General features: G+C 37.4%; 1 protein-coding gene across 1 annotated transcript in view; it reads right to left on the bottom strand.

Moving 5' to 3' along the window:
- The window catches only part of MED12L (mediator complex subunit 12L), a 312,438-nt gene that overhangs the window by 18,591 nt on the left and 270,581 nt on the right, over positions 1-23,266 (bottom strand). The window contains exons 38-43 of the mRNA XM_054585210.1: positions 21,664-21,820; positions 18,017-18,246; positions 10,801-10,851; positions 5,168-5,257; positions 3,253-3,482; positions 1,465-1,621 (exon numbers count right to left, since the gene is read on the bottom strand). Coding sequence (XP_054441185.1) covers positions 1,465-1,621; positions 3,253-3,482; positions 5,168-5,257; positions 10,801-10,851; positions 18,017-18,246; positions 21,664-21,820 — 915 coding nt within the window. The remainder of the gene's footprint in view (positions 1-1,464; positions 1,622-3,252; positions 3,483-5,167; positions 5,258-10,800; positions 10,852-18,016; positions 18,247-21,663; positions 21,821-23,266) is intronic.

Genomic DNA, 23,266 nt, shown 5'->3' with positions numbered 1-23,266 from the left:
TACAGTGATTATAATACGGAGCCAATTTTCCATTTTGCTCTCTGTAAATTCTTCCAAGAAAAATTGACCCAACTTCGTAACTATTGATTACAAATCATCAAAAAAGGAAAAAGATTAATTCTGATTCAAAACCTAATCGCTTCTTTTATCTCTAGAGAATGTGTGTTTTTTAAAATACGTATTTATTGATTGGAGGGAGAGAGGGGAAAGGGAATGGAGAGAGAGAATGAAACATCAGTTTGTTGTTCCACTTACTTATGCATTCATTGGATGCTTCTTTTATGTGTCCTAACTGGGGATCATACCTGCAATTTTGGTGTATTGGGATGATGCTCTAGCCAAATGAGCTACCTGACCAGGGCCAGGAATGTGTTGTTAATGAAAAAAAGCACCAGAAAGGCATATTATGCTAATTGGAGTAAAAAAGTGTATATTAACTAATATGGAAGAGTTTCAAATTATCAGCCTTTTTAAAAATTCACCAGTGTAAGACAGAAAGTAGTAAATAAAGAAGAAATAATGTAGTAACTTTCCTCAGTGATTTGAAACTGTGAAATTTCAAAGCACAAGAAAATGTAAATATCAGTTCTGGGTTAAGACATGCACGTTCCTTCCCTGTCCCTCTCCGCTCACAGGTTATTCCTCACTGGCCTCACGCCAAGAGAATAGCCCTTGGTAGGTCCTCCTTTTTTGGTGTTTTTTTTTTTTCTTTCTTAATAAAACATAAAATGACAGCGCATCTCAAGTTGGACTGTTGGCAAGAGAGAATACACTGTATAAACCCATCAAACAACCTCCTGTCTAGTAACACAGGACAAACTTAAGCATAATGAAGACAAATGGACAGAACAGCCTTTATTTCTTAAATGAGGAAGTTAGAAGCAAGAATGAGTCAAAGGGAGCAACCCTTAAATCCAGAAGACTCGAAATTTAGATGAAATAATGGAAGAATAGCTTTCTGGGTTCTAACAGGGTCAAGATGAAATATCCCTTTGAAAATTCTTATATAACACCAACTTCACAGCCTAATCAGACCAGAGGTGCTACAGAAATTTTTTGGATTAAAGACCCCTCTAGAAATCTCATAAAAGCTCTGGGCAGCTTTTTTTTATTCTCTCCCTCTCTCTTTAAATAATACGAGAAATTTTCTTTCAAACTTCATGGCCTCTCGTTAAATAACGGCTAAGCTGCAGCTTCCACTACCAAAATAAAGGCGGCCAGCTACCTCGAACCTTGGTGAAAGGGGAAGGATGCTCTGCCAAATGTACTTTCCTGCCCGTGACCAGGTAGATGCACAGAGAAAGGAAGACCCTGGCCAAGCTGAAACTAAATTACACCAATTTAGGTTCTACTGCCACATACACAGGGTTCCTTGGAACTTGGAAATTAAAGGCTGAAGTGCCTGTTCCCTCTCATGACTGCTGAAGACCCACCATGTATGGACCTCACCTACCAGCCCCATACCTGGAGAAGCCTCTGCTGCTGTCGCACCTGTGGCTGTCTGGGCCTCAGGGGGTCCTGAGGCAGCGGCACCGATGGAAGGTTTGGATGTGCGGAAGTCAGCACCGCATCGATCCCTCCACCCATCAGAGGGCTCTGCTGAAGGGCCTGATGATTCAGTCTGGGAAAGAATAACGCAGCTTGTTTCAGGCCCAAGCACTCTGTCACATTTTAATCAGCGCCATGAGTAAGCACATTGCACACATTTGAAGAGAAACAACTGGTTCAATAATTACTTGTACAATTCAAATGCAATAAAGGCCAGGGGTTAAGATAACCTAGATTCCCAGGGAGAGACAGGATCACTTGAAAAAGAACAAGCATGCCTACTACTTAAGGTACAAATGCATATATTACTTTTAAAAAATTAATAGTTTTCCATAATAAAGTACATTAACTGAGGCTTTATTCTGGAGTAGGCACTGTGGTCAAAGTCTGAAAGGTAGTATTTCACTGACTCCTCAGAGCAGTCTTCTGAGGTCAGTAGTTTTGTTATCCCCACTTTAAAACTGAGAAAACAGAGAGCTGGAGAGTTAACTCTACCAAAGTTACTTGGACACAAATGGCACAGGCGGAATGTAAATCCAGAACTTTTGGGCTTTAGAGTTTAGATTCTTAGGCAATATGCAATACTGCCACTTATTAGAAAAATAGTAAGTATAATGTGTATTTTCCAATTTTATTTCTTCTCCCAAATGTGCTGCCATCAACCTTGCCAGCTTCCCAAATAGAGGTTCCTTGGAAGTGACGTGCAGCCATTGATGATGCCTGGAGCTAAGCTGCCACCCACTATCGCACAAACGTTTGCATGAAACTTAATTCTTCCAGATCAATGCCATCAGATATAATTTTCTATGATGACAGAAACGTTCTATATCTGCACTGTCCCCCAGCCACTGACCACCAGGACTAGCTACATAATTTTGGGCCTCAGTGGAAAATAAAACTGCAAGGCTTCCAGACAGAGTATTAGAATTTCAAGAGGTTGATAGCAGAGTAGGAAATCAAGCATGGGTCCTTCTAAACACGGCAACCTGCGTCACTGCACGGGTCACACATCTGCAGTGCTGGCCCCGCTGGCTCTGCTTGTGGCTCCTGACCACTGGGAATGTGACTAGTGTAACTGAAGAACCAAGTTTTTAATTTAACTTTAATTTGTCTAAACTGAAATAGCCACATGTGGCTGATGGCTAATATAATGGACAATGAAGTTATACACTATGTCTAAAGGATCTGATTAAAGCAAGAACTAAAAAATAGTCTTTCATGATCCTGCTTTGCCAACCATCCCTGGAGTGGAAAAGGTAAAAATTAACATTTAACAAAAGTCTTACAGGAACCATGTACAATGAGTATTGTAGTCATAGACTTTATGGCTCTGATCAACATATTCTAGTAAGGCACTGCTAATGATTAATGTTTGTTTGTTTTTTTAAAACTTAGGTCTATTTAGCCAAAAACACTTTTTTAAAAGAGGGGAAAAGAAAGAACAACTAGAGCTGATACTGCGGTATCATCTGAATATATTACACCCACACTATGGAAGATATGACTCAAAGCACAGGGACCTTGAATGAAATAAACATGATGGGCCATTGCTTATTTTGAATTTCTATCTGGGTGCGCATGAAAATAAGATGACATAATGCAAATTAAATGCGAATATACAAGTTCATAAAAACAACTTAAAACGCCACGCCCTTGGAGAAGCATAACAAAGAACCGTGTCCACTACTGCAATTGCTGTGTCACCTCTGAGAGCCCGTCAAAGGCTGCAGGTACGGCGAGGCCTGTTGCTGAACATAGCCACTCGGTGGCTGCTGCATCTGTCGGAGTCTTTCCATCAGCGCTGGGTTGGAGTGTGCAGCCGGATAGGTTCTGGAGTTGTAGCTGGGAGATAGGACCATGCTGCCAGCCTGCTGCTGCGGGCTCTGCTGCAGCGGCATCTGTGTTCCGTACATTGTATAGCCCTGGGGCATGGTCTGCAGGCAGGCACAGGGAACAAAGTCAATGTCTCAACTTACCACCAGCTTTCCTATTGCTAAAATATTGACATATGCGGATAAACAAACCCAGGAGGAGCTCCCTGAAATCCACTATTCTCAAAGGTTCCTATGACTCAGGCTATGAAGAGGACTGTCATGGAGGCAGAGAGGCGGACCAGAAAGCTAAGGAACGAACTGGTTACATAACGATTTATAAGAAAATACAACTAAAAAAAAAAATCCTTATTTGGTTAAGAGATTAGAGTTATGATCAGGTGCTTGTTTTGAAGGAAGAGCATGTTTCCTTGTAGACAAGCATCCGTACCTTTTATGCAGAGAAGGCATCAGTGTTCAACGGATCCCAAGCATCATTAATGTCATTTCCAAAATTACCCAGGAAAACTACTCCCTGCTCATGTAAATTAAAATAATGGCGTACACTTTCCTGATATGTGACTATCGCCCCCTCAAATCCAATGAATGTGGCTTTGGTAACTAAGCAGTTATTAAAAAAAACAACAGCAACAAAAATTGATAACTTTACCAGAAAAAGGACAGAACTGAGGACTATTCAATACCCTCTAGTCCTCAGTGGACTGTTGCCCATTTCAGCACTGTACCAATCATCTGAACACTTAATTTTTCTATGCAGTGTTAACATACACCTGACTGTCTCTAAATCTCAACATCTAAGTAAATGAAAAACCTGGGGTTCTGTCAGATCTCTACCTATACTTTATAGAACGCTGATTAACATAGAAGAGGACTGCGCGTCAAACCCTAAAAGCACCACATTTTCAGGTCGTGCAGTGGCTCTGCTGTGGAGGACAGAGTAAAGTATAATGAACTGACAGCAGGCAGCATGGACGGAGCCAGGCTGTGGGGCCTCAGTGCCTGGGAAGGCAGCCTCGCCCTCCTTTAAGCCGTGGACACGTTATGAATTGTTAGCCCTGACTACCAGTCTTGCCAATATCCCCGGCTCCTGATTATGGGAGGGAAAGCGTAAAAGTATATGGGTGCAGAAAACACAGAATTATTAGAAAAAAAATAGCTCCAGGTTTACATTATACTAAGGCAAGTCCACCATTCGTTGAGCAGCTGCCGTGTATCTGGTGCAGCATGGCGTAGTTCTATAGGTTGTCATAGTTCTCTGTTGCTTGTCTTAAAACACTCAGTGTCCCCCTCTGTTTTATAGAGAAGGGAAACAAGACTCACAGTAACGTGTACAGTGTTACACACCTAGTAAATTGCCAAGAATTTTGCCAAGGTCTGATTCCAAGGCCAACTATCTTCTTATTGTACCATATTCCTCTTTGAAGCTATCTTTGAATATGATGAGTTCGATCATGAATTATGTCATTACATATTATAACATAGTACTTTGGGACTGCGAAGTATTTCAATACCTATGATCTTCATTAATAGAGGTTTAGATTTGATTGTTTCTAATTCAAGAATTTCCTAAAATGTTGTGTGTTCTTTAAATTAATTAATCCTGAGACTTGTTCAACAGTCATTGGTTATTTATTAATTTTTTTTGAAATGTCAATTACAATCTATAAGCAGAAGGAGTACCTAAGTACTAAAGCCCATTAGGGAGTAGACACATTGTTTACTTGGTTTCCAACTGCAAAAAAAGAGATTAAAAATCCCAGCAGTGCCTATGAAGCGAATGTGGGTACCTGTGCTTGCTGCAGCCCTGGATACTGGGGGAGCTGAGGGGAGGGCCGTGCCTGGGCAGCAAAGAGAGCAGCCTGGTCCCCTGGCTGGCCCTGGAAAACAAAGCCGAGGGAACTCTTGATCATAACAGCAAGGGCTGGATCTGAGCTCCTGGTTAATAACCCAATAACCCACGATAGCAAAAGTCATTATGTGAATACAGAACCTGCAGATTTCCAAACTGCATTCAATTTGATTTTTCATCAATTTCCTGTACCTGTAGAGACTGTTGAACTTACTATGTCTTCCAAAGAAGACTAGAAACACCCCCAACAACAGAGTACTGACATAAATATGAGCCATAATAGCCAAAGGTTTGCTCATCAGAGAAGCTCCGAGAAAGTGTTCCTGTCCACTCCAGGATACAGATACCCCTTAGAGTGAAAGTCACGAGTCCCTAATTGTCAAATCTGAAACCAGAGTTGCACCATCCTGTGCCCATAAAGGAAAGAGCACACGTGCTACATACAAATGCCATATACAAACTTCATACTTTTTACTCAATTTCTTTATAGTGACCTAAAATATGCCTACTTAGCCATGTTGTCAATGGATGAATTTGGTATCTCTTATGACTCTAATAATCAATTAAAATATAATTAATAAAAATTTTTAACAGGTTAACGTAAATACAATTCTAACCAACTATAATATAAAACCTATTAACATCTGTTCTACAGCCTTAATTTACTACATCTTGGCCTTAGGAAAATACATATATTCATAAAAGCAGTATGTAGTTTATGTTTGGCATCAGAAGCTTCTTCATGGAAGCTTGTGGTAATAACCACAGGAAGAGGTCTGGCTTCTGTCCATCCCTATTTTTATTTTTAGGATTTATTAATTATAAAGAATGGGGTTTGTCCTAGCATATTTTACTACTGTTTTATATAACAGATGTCCTCATTTTTTAAAAGTGCTAAATTGTAGTTATATAAATCATATTCATGTTCTTAGAAACTAGGACAGTTATTTCTTACAGGGAGAAAGGGATAAACATTTAGCTTAAGATTTATTAAATACTTATTATATGCTAGGGACTGGGCTTCTTGCTTTTGTTCCCATTCTCTTCAGCGAGGACAAGCTAGGCCCACAGAGCTTAAGCAGGTCAGTGAGTTTGCCCAACCACACCCGGCTGAGGGAGCCACTATGTGAAATCATGTGGGTCTGACTCCAAAGTCCATGGCTCTTTCCAATATGACAGGATGCTTCTATATGTCATATTAAGGGTGAAAATATTTAAAACCCCATTTGGTGCTTATTATTTAGGGTCATATAGCCTCATAAATTCACCCCAATAAATAACCAAACATAGACTATGGAGACATTAAAAATATGGAAATACAATGTATACATCAGGTAATAAAGCTCTTTCTCTGAAGAATTTCAGCGTCTCCTAGGGGGACTACCTACCTATACACAAACCAAATATCAATTTGAGAGTATTTACTATGGTATTTGTATGTAACAGTTTCAAGAAGAATCTCACTTTCCATGAAGAAACCTTCAATCTTCAGACGATTAATCTAGATGCAATTATATCTACATTGGCCTGTGTCTAAGCAGCACTGCCCCAAGCCCCTGTATGGGGACCATGCCGTGGCAGTGTGGCCATTGGGGGCCTACAACTATTGCCTGAGTATCCAAAAGGCATGTGGTTTTCCAAACCCTATGAGAAGGAGTCATTAAATCAACCAGATCTTTAAATGCCATTTCTCAAATCAGTGCTCCCTGACAGCATCCCATGAGGTCCCTGAAACATAATGTTGCGCTTCCTTGTGGGGACAAATACATGCATATTATCATTTTAATAGAAATGAAAAAAGTGATTTCTACGTGAGTTATAATCTTGAGATCCATACGTAGTCTACAATACCCATGCTGTGTTTTGGATTGAAGGGAAACAAGACCCAAATGTGACAACTGTACACTGATTCATCCAGCAGATCTTTCTAACTCTTTACACAGATCTTTCTTCGCTTACTGAAAAACTTATGAAACAAACTATGATTTACATGTTGGGGAAATCTAGAATACTAATAAGGTAAGTATCTGAGTTACTGGGCTCTACTCTTTTATTGACAAACAACAGGTGAGATTGTGGAAATTAAAAAATAGGAATTAAAAACTATTCTACATTAAAAACCACATTCAAGGCAAAAGCGCTATAACGTCAAGAGAAGCAAGGAGAAAAGGATAAAAAATTTCAGATCAGTTTTTGCACTCTTAATTCCTGCATTCTCAGTCAGCCGTTTTTGCCTAAGGGTTAACTATTTATTTGTGAACATAGTGTATTCCCTCCCCCCATCTACTTACACACAGTAGTGACTCCGATATGTAATATCCTCCCTGAGGTGATCACAAACACTCAAGTTGACTAGCGCTATCCAAGTGCTCTGTGAGAAGCTTCATGATCGTATGTTGCCCTGAGTTATTTTGAAAAATACCCCAGACTCTTTGACCAAACTGAAATGGCCTCCTACCGTTCTTTGTTTTTTCCCAGAATACCGCCAGGAATGCATTGGTTCAATTTGTAGAAATATTTCAATTTGTTGGGGAAAGAATGAATAAGAAAAGTTCTACAGCAACTTTAAAAAAGGTTTTACAAATGCTTAACAAGGATCATAATGTAAGAATAAGCAAGGAAACTACAGATTAAGATTTAGTAAAAAGTTTTTAATATCGGTGGGGATGGTTTTACTGATTTAATCAAGAAGGGACTAATTATCCAAACGGGGACAGGCCAGTACCACAGGTGCAGAGTGGGATCATGCCTGGCGAATTGGGACTCGTAGTGACACCTTAGTTATACACAATTCATACATATATTATTTTCGGGAAACCTTCTAAGCTTTATTTCTTTTTAATCAAGCCTAAGTTAGTTTACCAAGTGCTTTCCAAAGCCCCACATTTTTAGTACCATTTTTTTTTTAAGAAAACTCATTTTTTACTTTAATTTTTAGCATCTACGATTCTAATGATTTCTTCCTTCCACCTACATTAATATCTGGAGATTGGCTCAATTTTCCCCATTTCGGTTTATTCCGTGTAACTGAAACAATCAGAGACAACATTAACTTCATGTTTTTATGGGTGCAAAGGCCAGGGAGGCTGTTTTTTAACATATGTTAAAAAATATGTGTCCAGCCAGGTGCCTATGACTTTGAGCACATCACGAAGAGAGAAAATGTACACGTTGTGCCTTGTCCTGAACTCTGGCACTTGACCAACTGGGGGCTGAGAGAATGAGCCACAGTTAACTGGGAAATGCCGATAATTATACAGGCCCATCCTACATTGCTACCTGAGGTAAACTCCTACACATCGTCTCTCCAGTTTGCTTTTATGTACTTTGCTTTGGGCTTGCCTCTATGTAAGAAATGTAAGTCCGTTATATTTTCAAAAATTTCCACTTTCTAAAAACTTCTAAAAAAGGCCATGCTGTTCAATATTGACTCATTTTCCTAGCCTTTATTAAGACCAGTGTTCTCCTACTGTTTTACTTTTAATTAGATAAGTATCTAAGCTCAAAGAGATGTTGAATCAAAGGCATTTTTTAAAATAATTTGAAGGTAATGCATCTAGAAAGTTAAAAATTTTTGATAAATCATCCTCAAACGTAACTTTCATTCTTCTGAGTCCTGTTCTCTTCATTAGCATCACTCCCTCAGTCAGCGGAGCAAATGTGAAGATCTCTTTCTAAAGGAGAATTGGTTATATATCCAACTAGAAGACAGTAAGTATTTTAATCAGCAGCATTACAGGATTAGGAATTTTCTATCCACTCTATTCACTAGTAATGATTTTTTTCCAAATCTATATTTAGTAACTTTTCAATAATGTCAAAGGGTAGCAAGTAAGAAGACAAGTTTTACCTTAAAAAACAGATTTTGTGACTCTGTTTCTGAAAATGCTGATTTAGGAATAATGATAAAAGTCACCCAATGAAAATCAGTGAGTAATGTTTTATGAGTCATCTTAGCAAAAAGGGTTTTATTTGTGATATTAGCTTGGCAGGTACTGAGTAATGGTGCTCAAGGCTAAACACATGGTATGAACCAGAAATGGTCTTCACACCATACTGGTGTATTTTGATTTCAAACAAGAGAGAAAATTCTATAATTGCAAGAGATCCTGTTGACCAGTTATGTTTGATTCTCATAAAGCTTTCACATCAAATATCAATTGGTTGAGAATCAATTAACAGTAAGATTAACAGCTGGAACAAATGGATTCATTCTAAAATAACCAAACCTCATACAAAATAAATGTTTGTAATATATTCTATTACCATGTCCATAAATAATGAACATAATGACTGGTTGAGTATATACACATTCATTAACTTTCTAATAATGGAGACTATTGAAGGAAAATAAGAATAGAGAAAAGGAAAACAAAGACATATGTACATATTACTATTAATTTGAATGAATACAGAAATTATAGAACCTTTTGACTTAAATACTCAAAAAAATATTTTGTCTATTTTTTAATGTAAAATCAATGATTAATGAAAAATCAATGATACAAATTGTTTTCTATCCCAATTACATCATCTGAACAATAAACACAAGCTATGTCCAAAATAGTTTTAAATTTGAAAATGTATCATTCCAATTTTGAAATAAATAAAAACCTAACTTGCTCTCTGTACAACAGAAAATGATAGAAAAAATGATTTTCAGAAAAGTCTCCAAACTTTCCTTTGCAAAAACAACTCAAAGAAATTACCTATATAACAAGTATTTAATAACATAAATGTTTTTAAAGCTTGAATATGCAGTTACGGATATTTTCACCAATGTATAAAAAATGTTACCCATTAAATTGGCAGTGAAACAAGTTGACTTACATTCACATCTGAGATGTGTGTTCTTTTTTATTCTAATGCTTCTTGGGTTTATGTTGTAAGTTGGCTACCTGATACAGAAACCTATAAGTAATTTAATGCAAAACATGCATTCTTAGCTAGCCCAGGCAAAGCAGTAGAGGTGAAGTCTTATGACATGCATGCACAAGATCTATGCTTGAAAACACATAATCTCCATACCGGAAAGAAAACTGAAATGATGTGTTCTGTTGAGAATTTTGGAATAGCCAGTAAGTGGGATGTGATGAGAAGGGTATGTTTCATAACCACAGTTTTCATTACCTTGCATTGGCCTATGAGTCAGCATGCCATGCGTTCCTCTACTAATGATGTGAGTTACCACAGAGAGAAGCAAGAGCTCAGGAATAGACGGGTTCAAAACTGGAACTGAGATGAAGGTGCACAAATTGGTCTATGCTCCCAAGCCCAGGCCATGAACGTCCATTGGCTTCTATACCATACACATGTGTGATGAAAATCATGAGGCAATCAAAGGGGAAAACTTTCAGAAATAAATGCCATTAAATTGAACATGGTCAATGCATTCATGAATTTGTGTTATAGTCTCAAACATAAAACAAGTGAATAACAGTGAAATGAAGACTATAATTATTACCAGCTACAGAAGAACAACCCGCTTCTCATTTTGATGTTCAAAGAGTAATGCTATAAAAGCTTACTTAAAAAAAAAGAAAGAAAAAGGAATGACAGCAGGGGTGTTACCATTATGTTGTCAAAGTCTTCCAGAAGGGAGACAGCAGAGTTACAGAAGTCCTACAGAAAGGGGACAGCAAGAAAACGGCAGACAATACAGATAAGACTTTTTTTAGCCTAATGATGTGGGTAGCCAAAATACATATGAAATAGTTCATTTTAAAACAATGTTTCAGGGAGTCAAGATTTAAAAACCCAGGCCCTACAGGGGTTTTATTCATTTATATGCCAAATAATACCACCATAGAGAATCTTGGACACTGAAAAACAATATGGTTATATTCATAAAATGGAATAGCACGACCTGGAGGTTAAATGGTGACATAAAAGAAGTAGAGGTGAGATCACACACAGAGGCTTCCTGCGTGAAGGGATGCGGGCTCCCCGGAGAACAACGGGGGGCCGGCACCCTTCTTGGGCTGGAGGCAGTGGGAGCTCAGGGCATTTGGGTCACACTGAATGGACAAGACATTAAGTAAACAGGTCAGTAGGTCATATGTTACTGGAGGATGTAATTAGGTAGTTGTGGCCCCAGTAAATGAAAATGAAAACAGAGCATTGGGTTAACCACACATTCAATCAATCAAAAACAGACAACAAATATTTGTAGTGCCACCAATGTTTACACACCAGGAATCTGTTTTAGAAAAACAGAAATAATACTTGGGGAAAATTCCTATTCCTCATGCAAATAATTCTTTTGTTTAATCATTTTTATAAACAGATTCTAAGTGACATTTTGTCTGAGATACAAAAAATTTTCTTCTCACTGAGTTTGAGAGATTAGAAATGAGGCAGATTCTCCTCAACTCTAATAGAAAAAGTATTTTATTATATTAAGGACTAATAATTATAGGAGGAATTTCCCAAGCAAATAATATCTATTCTCACCACTTTAGGTGTAAGCATATGATTCATTGCACCTATACATTTGTCCTTAAATCCAACAACCACCTGTGTATTGGCGATCCGCTCTCCCACCCTCCAACCTGTCTGCTCCCTTCTCACAAAAATCAAGCTGTGCACGTTATCTTCTAGATCATTATAGTTGCCTAATGGTAACTTCAGCAAATACAACGAGCACCTTTCTTATCATTCAAATAAACAGAGAAACATCAGGTAATGAGTAATAAGAAAAGCACCACTTCCCTGGACATGGTTTCCCTCCATGGAACAAAATAAAGGGGTTGAGAACATATTTACTGTTCAGTGGTTTTTGTCCTCTTACATTCACATTTTGTCACTGAGATGTTTATAAATTACACTCTCTCAGTAAATGCATCAAAGGCAATTGTCAAAACTCAAGATTTGTTTCAGCAAGACTATTTTGCCTAACTTTATCAAATAAAATACAAACTATTTTGAAATATGTTCAAATTATACAATTAGGAAAATTATATAAGGGAAAATTGAATAGCTAGTAAAGTTATAAAAAATGCCTAAATTTTCAGGTAATGAGGAAACGCAAATTAAAATGTCATAATACCATTTCCCCTGTATTGAATGAGGAAAATTAAGGACTGACAAAATCAAGGGTTGGTAAGGATGTGGAGAAAGGAAACCACTCATAACTGACAGGAATCACTGTCACTTTATAAACCAAATCAGCCTTTCCACTTCCATGTACAAACCCTAAAATTCTCCAAACATAGAGAAGAAATGCACAAAAAAGTTTACTGTAGCATTATTAACAGTTGGAAATAATTGGGGGTAACATAAATGATCCCCAACAGGAGACCAGATGCTATTATTCATAATGAAATAGCACCCAACCAGAACGAATAAATGAATAAAACTAATATAACAAAGTTAATATAATTAAAAAGTATTCAAAATACAAAAGTCTCCCCAAAACACAATAACACATGTGTGAGATTATTATACAAAGTTTAAGATATGAAAGTAACACTATATAATGTTTATGTCAATGAATGTAAAAATATGTACTGAAAGTATAAGAACATTAAGAAAGAAAAGCACTAAATTCATGATGACTACCTCTTTATAGAAAAGAACAGAAATGAGAGGAGGGAAAGAGCCTCATCCATATCTGTAATCATTTATTTTTTTAAATGATCTAGAACAAATCTGGCAGAACATTTTTAATAAAACTAGGTGATAAGTACATCAATGTTTCCTATATGGTTTTCTATTCTTATCCACATGTCAGAAATACACCACTAAAGAGAAGAGGAAGGAAACAGATGTCCCAAGGTGATACCAAACCCAAAAACCTCAGTTAATCGTCTTAAACTGGCTTCATCAATCCAAGAGGCATGTTTTTAGGAATTACAGATTCACTTTTGCCAAGGAACTAACAACTTTGGGAGGCTCTGACTCAGCCATTATTGCTCGTTTATTAAGTTACTGAATGCCTTTATTTGGACATACAATAATGGCACCTGCTCCATGGATGATAAATTAGTGTTCTTACAAACAACCACTCTCTGTAACTGGGCACATCATTTCTGTCTGCTGCCAGTAATCTTTCTCTTTAAGGTCATGAAAATCCTTCCAGTTTACTGTAGTCTGTAACCAATTGCTTCCTTCCAAATTTTCCTCCATCAATTTAAGCTAAATATATCTTTGTCTTTCTTTGGGCTCTTATACCATCTGTTATTGATTATGACACAAAATGATTTTGTGCACTGAAAGGGAGGAATCAGGGTAAAGTGATACCATAAACCAAGGCATGAAATTAAGTCCTTTTTCCTTTGTGAAAAAGCCCATTCCCCAGGAGACGGATATGGTGGGGGTGGGGAAGAAGTTCCTTCTGTTAGGAGAAAAATATTGGATAAAAAAGGTGACTGGAAAACAATTTAAGAGCATTTGCATTGTTATAACCAATATTCTATATTTTGTGATAGTTCTCATAGGCTATGCAGAAAAAAATAAAATACAGTGACTTTTTTAATACTGAAATTGGAATCAGCCCCTCTAAAGTTTGTATCACAGAATTTAGACGGTAAAAACATACTGGTCTAAGAAACCAAAATGGCTATTAGGAAAACTAAACAAGATTCCTTTTTCTTGGTCTCTTTTACTGGTGTCTACTTAACTAATGTAATTAGACAAGTAATACCTTTAATGTGCTTTTATTCTTAACATATTTAAGAAAATATTTTTATGGGGTATGAATTTTTTTCTGAAATAATACAACCATAAAATAATACTAATAAAACAGTGATAATAACTATGTCAGTTAACATTTTTTGAGCACTTACCATGAGCCAGCCACTGTTCTAAGGGCTGTCAAATGTATTAAATAATTATTTTCACAAGAACCCTATAAAGTAAATATTGCATCAGCTCCATTTTACAGGTGAGGCTCTGAGGCACAGAAGGATAACAGTCACTACAAGGAGTCCATTTTAATAAAAGACACAGAATAAGGAATAAAAAGTAATTGGATGAAGGCTGTATCCAAGAAGAATGAAGCTTCCTTGCCAAAACATCTTTGTGCATGTTGATAGGTACTAAAGCTATAAAGAAATACATTGGATTATGTAACAACCATTACAGCAAATAATCTGATTAAAAATACCTTATAATACCCAATATTACTATTTAGCATCTGTTTTCTAGACACTGTACCAATGTCTTAATATATTCCTGAGGAAATACATGATGGTCTGTAACAGAATATTCCACGACCAATTGAAGCTTATACTGTTTCTGCAGCAGAATTGGAGATATTTTATAATGATAATCTGAATTTCATCGTGCACCATCTAAGACTAGACACGTTCTACATACATCAACTTGCCTCCTTAGAAGGAAGCGGCTAAAGGGGATTTCCCCAAGTGTGGAGACATATCCAGAATTCAGGAATTTCTGTCCTCCCTGCCCCATCTAGGTTTTCAAAACACAGCAGGTCACTGCTGGGAGCAGTTTCTGGAAGCACTCAGAGAGACAGCTATGCGAGGAGTTTGTGGGTAATAGACTGCTAAGGATTAAGGCTACTAGGAAGCTCTGGGCTTTGAGAAGCAGATGCTCAACACATGAATCTGCTCAATAAACACCTCATAGATTTCTACTCTGTGCTTAGTAAATGAAAAGCTGATACAAAATATTTTAACACCCAAATGCCTGACGTTATAAGAAGAGGGTGGGGACCAAGGGATTCACAGACCACTGGCCTAGGAAGCAGTCATATCCAAGGCTTAGAGAAAGCTGTCAATCTTTAAAAGCATCTGCTAAAATTTCAAGATCAGTCTTAAACGTTAAGAGGAATAGAAATTCTTCAACACATTTGTTACATTTAAGAAAATGAATTTCTGTACTTGGAAAATTGCTAGGATAATATGAAAAATGACCATTTCATTTTCCCTATAAGCCAAAAATTGAAAGGAAAAAAATAACACTGAAGTTCTTATGTAGCTAGAGAGAATCATATTATGTGTAGGCATTTAACCTGAGAAAAATATTTTGCCAAAATTAGTATCAATTTTTCACTCTCATTTCCTATCACGAAGAACACGTCTGTATTTATTAAAACTAACTGAACCCAGAATCATACCATAAACAATTTAACAGTATCAGTTATATTCTTTATAATTCTGTTTTTATTCTAGATTTTTAAGGATTAGTGCATGAATTTTTCCTGCCACAATACGATATTTAGCTAGATTCAGGTATATTACTAGTTTGTACATGACCTAGTCGGACAGACCCTCCCAGATGCAGGGCAGACGCTACATACAAATCTGATTTAATCTACGTAGGACCACTGTACCAGATGACTGCGCCATGTACGCAATTCTCTTCCTTATAACAATATTATTTTCCTCAATTATCCATTGTTTTAAGAATGATGATTGAGGAAAAAAACGTATTTGCTTCTGAGAATTCTTCAAAGACTGTGCAGTGAGTTTCAACTGTTAAAAAAGAACATGGTGGGAGGAGAAGGGAGTATTATTGTACAATCAGCATTATGATGTGGGGCGTTTACTCCTCGAAGAAGGGATGCCTGATTTGTCAAAAGGAAAAAAAGAGGAAAGAAAGAAGAAATTCCAACATTGTGACAGAACCGATACAAAAGAATCAGAAAAGGAATGAACTATCAGTTCATTCCTATTAGTACAAGCAGTGTAACTCTAGGCGGCTGAACAGAATAGAATCAGGTATTTTAGGTGGTTAGAGGAAAGGGTGATGAATGGGGTCCTCCAGGTCCATTTTAGGTCATAAGCCTGCCTTCTCCAAATATGCAAGGATATCTTTGATTATGTGCACATTATTCTATTAAATTCCCTTTAAAAAAAATTGCTTAAGGGGAAACTGCTTGACATGACTTACATGAGGAAGTAACCTTTTCAGGACAGGTGTTGTTTCTCAGTGAGCTTTTCCCCGACACTAGGAACCCCTTAGATCCATTCAAAACTGAATTTAGCAGTAGTAGTTTAAAAATGGGCTACTAATAAGGCAAATTATACCTTGTGATAAAAAGGTAAATATGAAAAACTACATAAACTTACAGGAAGGCAAATTTTACTTAGGCTTAAATTACTTTAAAAGAGAGCTAAAATCATCTCGGATAGTTACTCACCTACCAGTAGAATATTAACTTATCATGATAAAAAATGAAACAATCATTTCCAAGAAAAGCAAAAAATCCCACTGAGGTTTTATTTTATTTTAAGATTTTATTTATTTATTTTTAGAGAGAGAGGAAGGGGAGGAGAAAGAGAGGGAGGAAAACATCAATGTGTGGTTGCCTCTCTCATGCCCCCTACTGGGGACTTGGGCTGCAACCCAGGCATGTGCCCTGACTGGGAATCAAACTGGTGACCCTTTAGTTCAAAGGCCGGCACTCAATTCACTGAGCCATACCAGCCAGGGCTCCAATGAGGTTTTAAATGGCTCCCAAGTTTCCACTTCTTTAAGCAAAATCAAAGCTTTTTAAATATTTTAATCAAATCTTCAACCTTTCTGTGTAAGAAGCAACTTAAGCCCATCTTGCCTGACACTCAGGGAGTTTGAGTGACTGGAGGACAGGGAGAAACAAGGCTGTAGTGACTGTTTGCATTCACATGTAGTTCAAGTAGTTTCCTCTTTCCTGGCTTTATAACAGGTAGAAAAGGAAGCATTTTCAAGAATGCATAACTAACCCGCATTAGCCCAACACTCCAAATCAGTAAGTAGATGGAATGCAGACATACCGTAAGTTATACAATGGAGATATGCATGGAAAGTTACGCAAAATACAAAGAATATTTTTAAAAGCATTGAAATTTCTTGCTAATTTGAAAGTTTTGTGGTTTTTCTTAGAGCAGGATATACCTGAAAGTTGGCTGCTTCATTTGGTGATCATAGGAATGCCTAACTTATAGGACTTTTGCAAGATCTAAGGTAACTAATACATTTATAAGTGCTTGGGAGTGTGTTGGCAAACAGTAAGTGCTCTATGAGTGTTAGCTGCTTCTAAATGTTATTATTATTACTACCATCATCAAAGTAGTGCAATTTTTAAGAAAAATTAGACAATACAAAAAAAGTATATAGAAACTAGAAAAAGAAGTCACAATCTCCCCTCTTTGTTTTAATGTATTTTTATAGATTTGTGGGTTTCATGAGTCTATACTGAGTTTTGTGTGAATTCTACCATTATTTTGTTAAATAAGCACTGTCATCTAAAAAGTTAAAGATAATGGATTAGAGGGTATAAAAACAGAAATAATATAAGTCAAGAATTAATCTAAAGATATACATTACTGACAGTTACTTTTAATGTACTTGATGTCTGCTACACAGCCTATTAAGTATGCAATAAAAACAACCTGCCCCGGGCACTGTAGGAGAGAGAATCTAAGAAACAGGTTAGGACTCCCTAAACGAAACTTCAGAGTAGTAAACTGAAAAATAATACATGAAGTAAGAGCTAAAGGAGTACAGAACATGATGACAAAATACTGGATGAGTGCTCAGAGAAGGTCACTTCAAAGATGAGCCACTGCTGTTTCTAAATGACCAGAAAGTCACTAGCTCTCTTTTTTATTTTAAGGCACACTTTTAATGAACGTTGAGACATTTCAAGTTCTTATTTGATCAATGGTAATAGTAAAATGGAAGGGACAAAAAGTGTTTATCAACTTGTATAAGAGAGCTATTCCCACAGTCCCCCAGGTGGCCAGGGATATGCATGAAGGAAGGAGCCCCACACCCGCGGGCATCCCTCGCTAAACAGCACCACGGAGCGTGTAGGATGTCACTGAGGGTCTGGACGAACCTGCGGGAATGGCCGCGCCTGGGCCTGCCTGAGGAGCCGCTGCTGCTGCTGCTGCTGCTGCTGCTGTTGCTGCTGCAGAGCCTTCATCTGCATCAGCTGCTGCTGCGATGGGAGCGCGTGCAAAGAGGGCGGCTGCATCATGGCGCCCGAGCGCCGCTGCAGCATGTTCGATAGAGCTTGCTTGGTGTTGCTGGGGACAAAGGAGCCTGTGGGGTCCAGTCTGGAGCCACCTGCAAAAGCAACCAGAAGGAAGGACTTTCAACACGTTAATGTATCTGGTCTTCCTTATTTTATCAAAACGGAGAAACCTCACCTTCTAAGGCCTCACTTGTGAAGTGAAATGGAAAATAAAGCACTGCCCCCACTCCTATGTAAGAACTGCATAATTTCCAAAGGATGGGAGGGTGATAGGATAGTGGATTATAGTATCGGAATGGCTTCACGGAGGGCCCGCTAAAACTGGAAAAGTGAAATGCCTGAAGCAAAGGTGTTGGCTTACTTCCAGAGTCATGTGGGTTTTAAAGGATGAAACGCCAGCTCTCAGGAACGTATTACTTGCAGAAAATGTATTGCCTTTGCGGTGCATTTTGCCAAGTGTCCGAAGCCAGGTAGAGAAACCCTTCCTTAATTTTAAACAAATTTGAAGCTCATGGAATTTAAGCTTCTTTACTATGGAAAATGAAAATGCCTATCTTACAGTACAGAGGCATGAAAATACTTTAAAACCCTGAACTGCTTGGAAACGTCAAATACTTTGATTCTAAAGATAAAACACATCTTTTTTGAAAGCTAGAAATAAAATAAACAAGAAATGTTGATTCTAGTGATGCTAAGAAACCAAGGAAAATCCTTAACATTTTGCATATGAAATTTGTCAAATGACTTAAGAGTTCAGAGAGGGAAAAAAAATTCAACACTCGCTGACTTCAAAGTAGATACCAATCCTTCATTCACTATGTAGTTTACATTCTTTAATGAATGTGAATAAGAAAACTTCTATATAAATATCTCACAAAAGATGTTTTATCTTTTTTAAGGAAGTTATATGATAGAAACAAACACTTTAAAGTTGTTTACCCTAAAAACCCACTTTCTTTTAAACTGAGTACCACAATCAGAAATATGATTTACAAAGTAATTGAGCAGTATTTGAAGGTCATTTGGGGGAAAAAAGGGAAGTCTATTTAAGCAACATATGGCAAGGCTGAAGCAACAATTAGAATACATAAAAACTTAACTGACTCATTTTAAACATAAGGGACATTCTTTTTGAAGATTAGACTATGGTCTACATTCTTTTAATTTTTTTCTAACTTTTCTGTAATCTTTTACCTTTGAAGCAATTAAAAAAATAAAATATAAAAAATATGGTTGAAGCGTCTGTAGATGCCTACTTAATTACTTTCCTCCCCTTCTCCTACCATATGCTATTCTGAATTTGATGCTTATTATTCCTATACATTTCCTTATAAACTTACTGTATAGGTGTGTATAAACAAGAAAGGGAGACTGGTAAAGGTATGTTTGTGTGTGTAGGGACACTATTTTGCATTTTAACTACTGTATTTTGCTGGGTATAATGAGTACCTACATTATGGTGAGCATTATACACAGGATTATCACGCCCATTATCATACCCATGCTGTGTAATCATTATACCCATGTATAGTTAAGGGCATCCTTATTTTTCCCTCAAAAATCTGGGCTAAAAAGTGTGCATTATACATGGCAAAATATAGTACATATAAATGAAAGCATGTTGGACATACTCTTCCTCAATTTCATAGGATTCATATTTTTATGAAAATCTGTTATTTCACACATATAAAACCCTCATAAATAGTTGTTTTCTTCAATTTCTTTCTTTCTTGTTATCATACCTAGGACTAACCTAATACCCAAGTGCCCCAACTTACAAATACCTTTTATAGCATTCTAGGGTGAAACGGAATGCGCCTCTATATAAAGTATTTCATTTCACAGACAGTCCTTGTGCTTGACTCTATTATCTACAAAGCTTAGAATGCCAGAAAGTTCACACGACCATGGAATTAAAGAGAAAGTCAAAAGAAGGGACAATCGTGTATTATTTTCCACATTTATCAAGTCTAGTTCTTTCTTTGTAGCTAGCACTTAGTCACTCAACAACCTACTTCTAAAAGCCTACTTACAAGCTGCTGTAAATTTGGGGACACTTGAGCAAACAAAACATAAAAAACACCTGCACTCAAGGAGGATAATCTCTGGGGCAGGCTGATAAGTAAATACATAGCGTATAAGCAAGTGCTGCTGCTGTGGAGCAAGAGAAAGAATGTGAGGGGAAGAGTACAGGGTGGTCAGTACAGGCCTCGTTGAGAAAGGGGTATCTGAGCAAACCCAAAGGAGGCAGGCAGGGAGCCATGCAGACGTCTGAGGGAGGGCCCTCAGGGCACAGGGACCAGCAGGAGCACAGCCCTGAAGTGAGAATATGTTTAGATTATTCACCCCACATATCTGCTGTGCCAGGCCATGTTCTGCGTGCTATATTTTAAAAATTTACTTTAAATTATACACATACATGTGCATATGTGTGTAATGTATACTTCAAAAAAGAACAGGCATCTTACCCATCTTGTAATATGGGTAATATTACTGTAAGATCCTAACACCCAATATTTTTTTGTTGACATGAATAATTGAATCACCCAACCTATGAAGATATATAACAGCATATCCATTTTATAGATGATTAAGCTGTAAAATGATCAGACATGTGGAAATTAAGAGTTGGTCGAGATTATACAGCAGATGAATAGAAGAGCCAGATTATAAAATAGAATGGTCACACCTAGACCAGCCCTCCAAACTATTAATTTATAGGACAAAACATGGGGTGTCCACTGCTCTAAGCCAAGAATCAAATATTTTCTTCCCCATACCTCAAAAATGTCATGCTCAACTTACAATAAAAAAAATTACTAAACCACAACACAATTAGTAAAAATATATATTAGAATGGCACATCCTAACAAAATGCAGACTGAGATCTCAAAATAATCTATTTTTCTAAAGTAGGCAAACTTTATTTTAGAAAGAAAATTAAGTCCTTTCCTAATTAAGAGCTCTTTTTTTATTTAGAAAATCCTCATTCCAGGTGCAAAACTACCTGAGCTTGCATCAAAGCAATACTGAAGTCGAGAACGTTTCCTCTGGATATAGTAGTTTTCCCTGTTGATTATCTCAATCATTTGCTGATCCAAATTTCTGAAATCCTTCATGGTATAAACAATTTAAAATTCAAAACATAACAATTTTTAAAAAACGCTGTGTAATACTGTCTAATCTTTAAAATGCTGGTAAGAACTGTATCTGATAAAAATGTACACAAATTCACAACATAAAACTTTGATCAACTTTGTATCTTACAGCTCAAGATTTTCATTAGTGGCTACTGTCCTTCTAGCACTGGATAAAAATTCCAAAATCAGCACACAAACTCATAACTGAAATTTCATTTTTTGGAGGAAAAAAAAGTGTTGAATGGAGAGGATTACAGAAATGTCAGCTGAGCACTCAGCTCTTGACACTTCAAGTGCAAGGGAAACCCCACGTGAGAATGCCAAGCTATTTTTCATCTCCAGTGACCTCACTGTGCTCTCTTCACGTACCTGGAGTAAGAGACTGGTTCTGAAGGAAGAAGCCGGGCTGCTGGGGCTGACCCATGAGGTTGTAGCCCCACAAGGTAGACTGTGGATGATGTATCATCTGGGAGGAAATGGGCGAGTAATTAGGAGGCACTCGGTATATGTTGCTCTGTGGATACTCCTTCAACATAAAGTTAAAGCAAAATGTTACTAAATTCCACACACCACGAAGATAATGAATGCAGTGTCTTCCTATCACATTATTAGAGATTACTCCTGTCCCAGTAGATAAGGCAATTTTTATAAAGGGGAACATGGAAGGCAGGAGTCCATGTATTCTCTGCAAAACACTCATGTAAGTTAAAACTTTTCCTTAATTAAAAAGTACTTGGTTACAGTGGAGGGAGATGGGGAAAAACAAAAAATCTGTTCTAAACTTTGTTTTTAAAATACTAAAAGCACATTTAAAATATCAGTATTGACCACCAACCACAGCTGAAAGAGCATCTTTAGCTGAAAAAACTTTCCAATCATTTCACCTGAGAAGGCCTTCCTGACACAGGGGTTCTGGATCAGATTCATGCCGAAGGCCCGCAACACTGCAGAACCAGCCCCTGGCCTAGGCAGTATCTTTATTCCAATAACCAAGACAGCACTCTGCAGGGGCAGGCTGCACGCCTATCCTGCAAACACAACCATCCGCCCCGTACCCCTTGCCTCCTGCTCAGGGCTTCCTCTTCCTTACAGGAGCCCACACTCTCTAAGGATCGGAACTGCGTGTCTCAATTCCCCCGCCAGCCCTCTTTCTCTAGCCTAGCCCTAAAGGATGAAGGAAAAATGAAGTCTCAGGAAAATAAAGCCTGCACTATATCCCCCTGGGAAAAGGCAGCCTCAGGAGTACTGTGAGAGCAGGAGACATGACCAAGATTGACTTGGGGAGTGAGATGAGTTTTAGGTCTTTGGCACCTAAAAAGAACAGAAATCTATCTGTGCGGCTGGACAGGATAGCAGGCTCAGCTTTTAGGGAGTGTTAGCCTGGACCTTATTAATGAAGCACCCCTTTCAGGACAAAGGAATACTGGTAGGGAGACTATATGAAAAGACAACACTGACATTCAAGTGACATCCAAAAGTGATGATGATCATTTCTAGAATAATATTAATCAGCAAGCTATCGGACAGAAAAATATGTTTGGGATTTGACATAGGTAAACAATAACGTTATATAATCATGATGTCTAAACACTAAATTGTGAATATTTTTTCTACTGCACAAGGACGCCTTTGAAATTCATAGGAAAATGTCTCAAATCAGCTCTCAAGTATTTTTCAGGTGATGTTAAATGGAAAGATACTTTATACACTGATTCTGTAAGTTCTATAAAATTATTTCTAAATTATCATCTTATAGATTTCTGTTGTTTTCAAGAAAGTGTTGCTGTAGGTAGAGAAGGCTAGTAGGCAAACAAGTGAAACTATATTAAATTATGTTTATCTTTTATAAAATGTCAAAATATGGTAAATTAGTAGAATATACAGGAGAATAAGGTGGAATGGTAAAATATGAAATCTCAGAAATATCCTATTCAATATATTAGATGGAGACTCATTGAGAGATGTGCAAGTA

The sequence above is a fragment of the Pteronotus mesoamericanus genome, unplaced genomic scaffold, assembly GCF_021234165.1.
Source record: "Pteronotus mesoamericanus isolate MK-2021 breed Mesoamerican mustached bat unplaced genomic scaffold, CSHL_Meso_final contig_82, whole genome shotgun sequence".
Classification (NCBI taxonomy): domain Eukaryota; kingdom Metazoa; phylum Chordata; class Mammalia; order Chiroptera; family Mormoopidae; genus Pteronotus; species Pteronotus mesoamericanus.
This window is presented reverse-complemented; position numbering and strand designations above follow the sequence as displayed.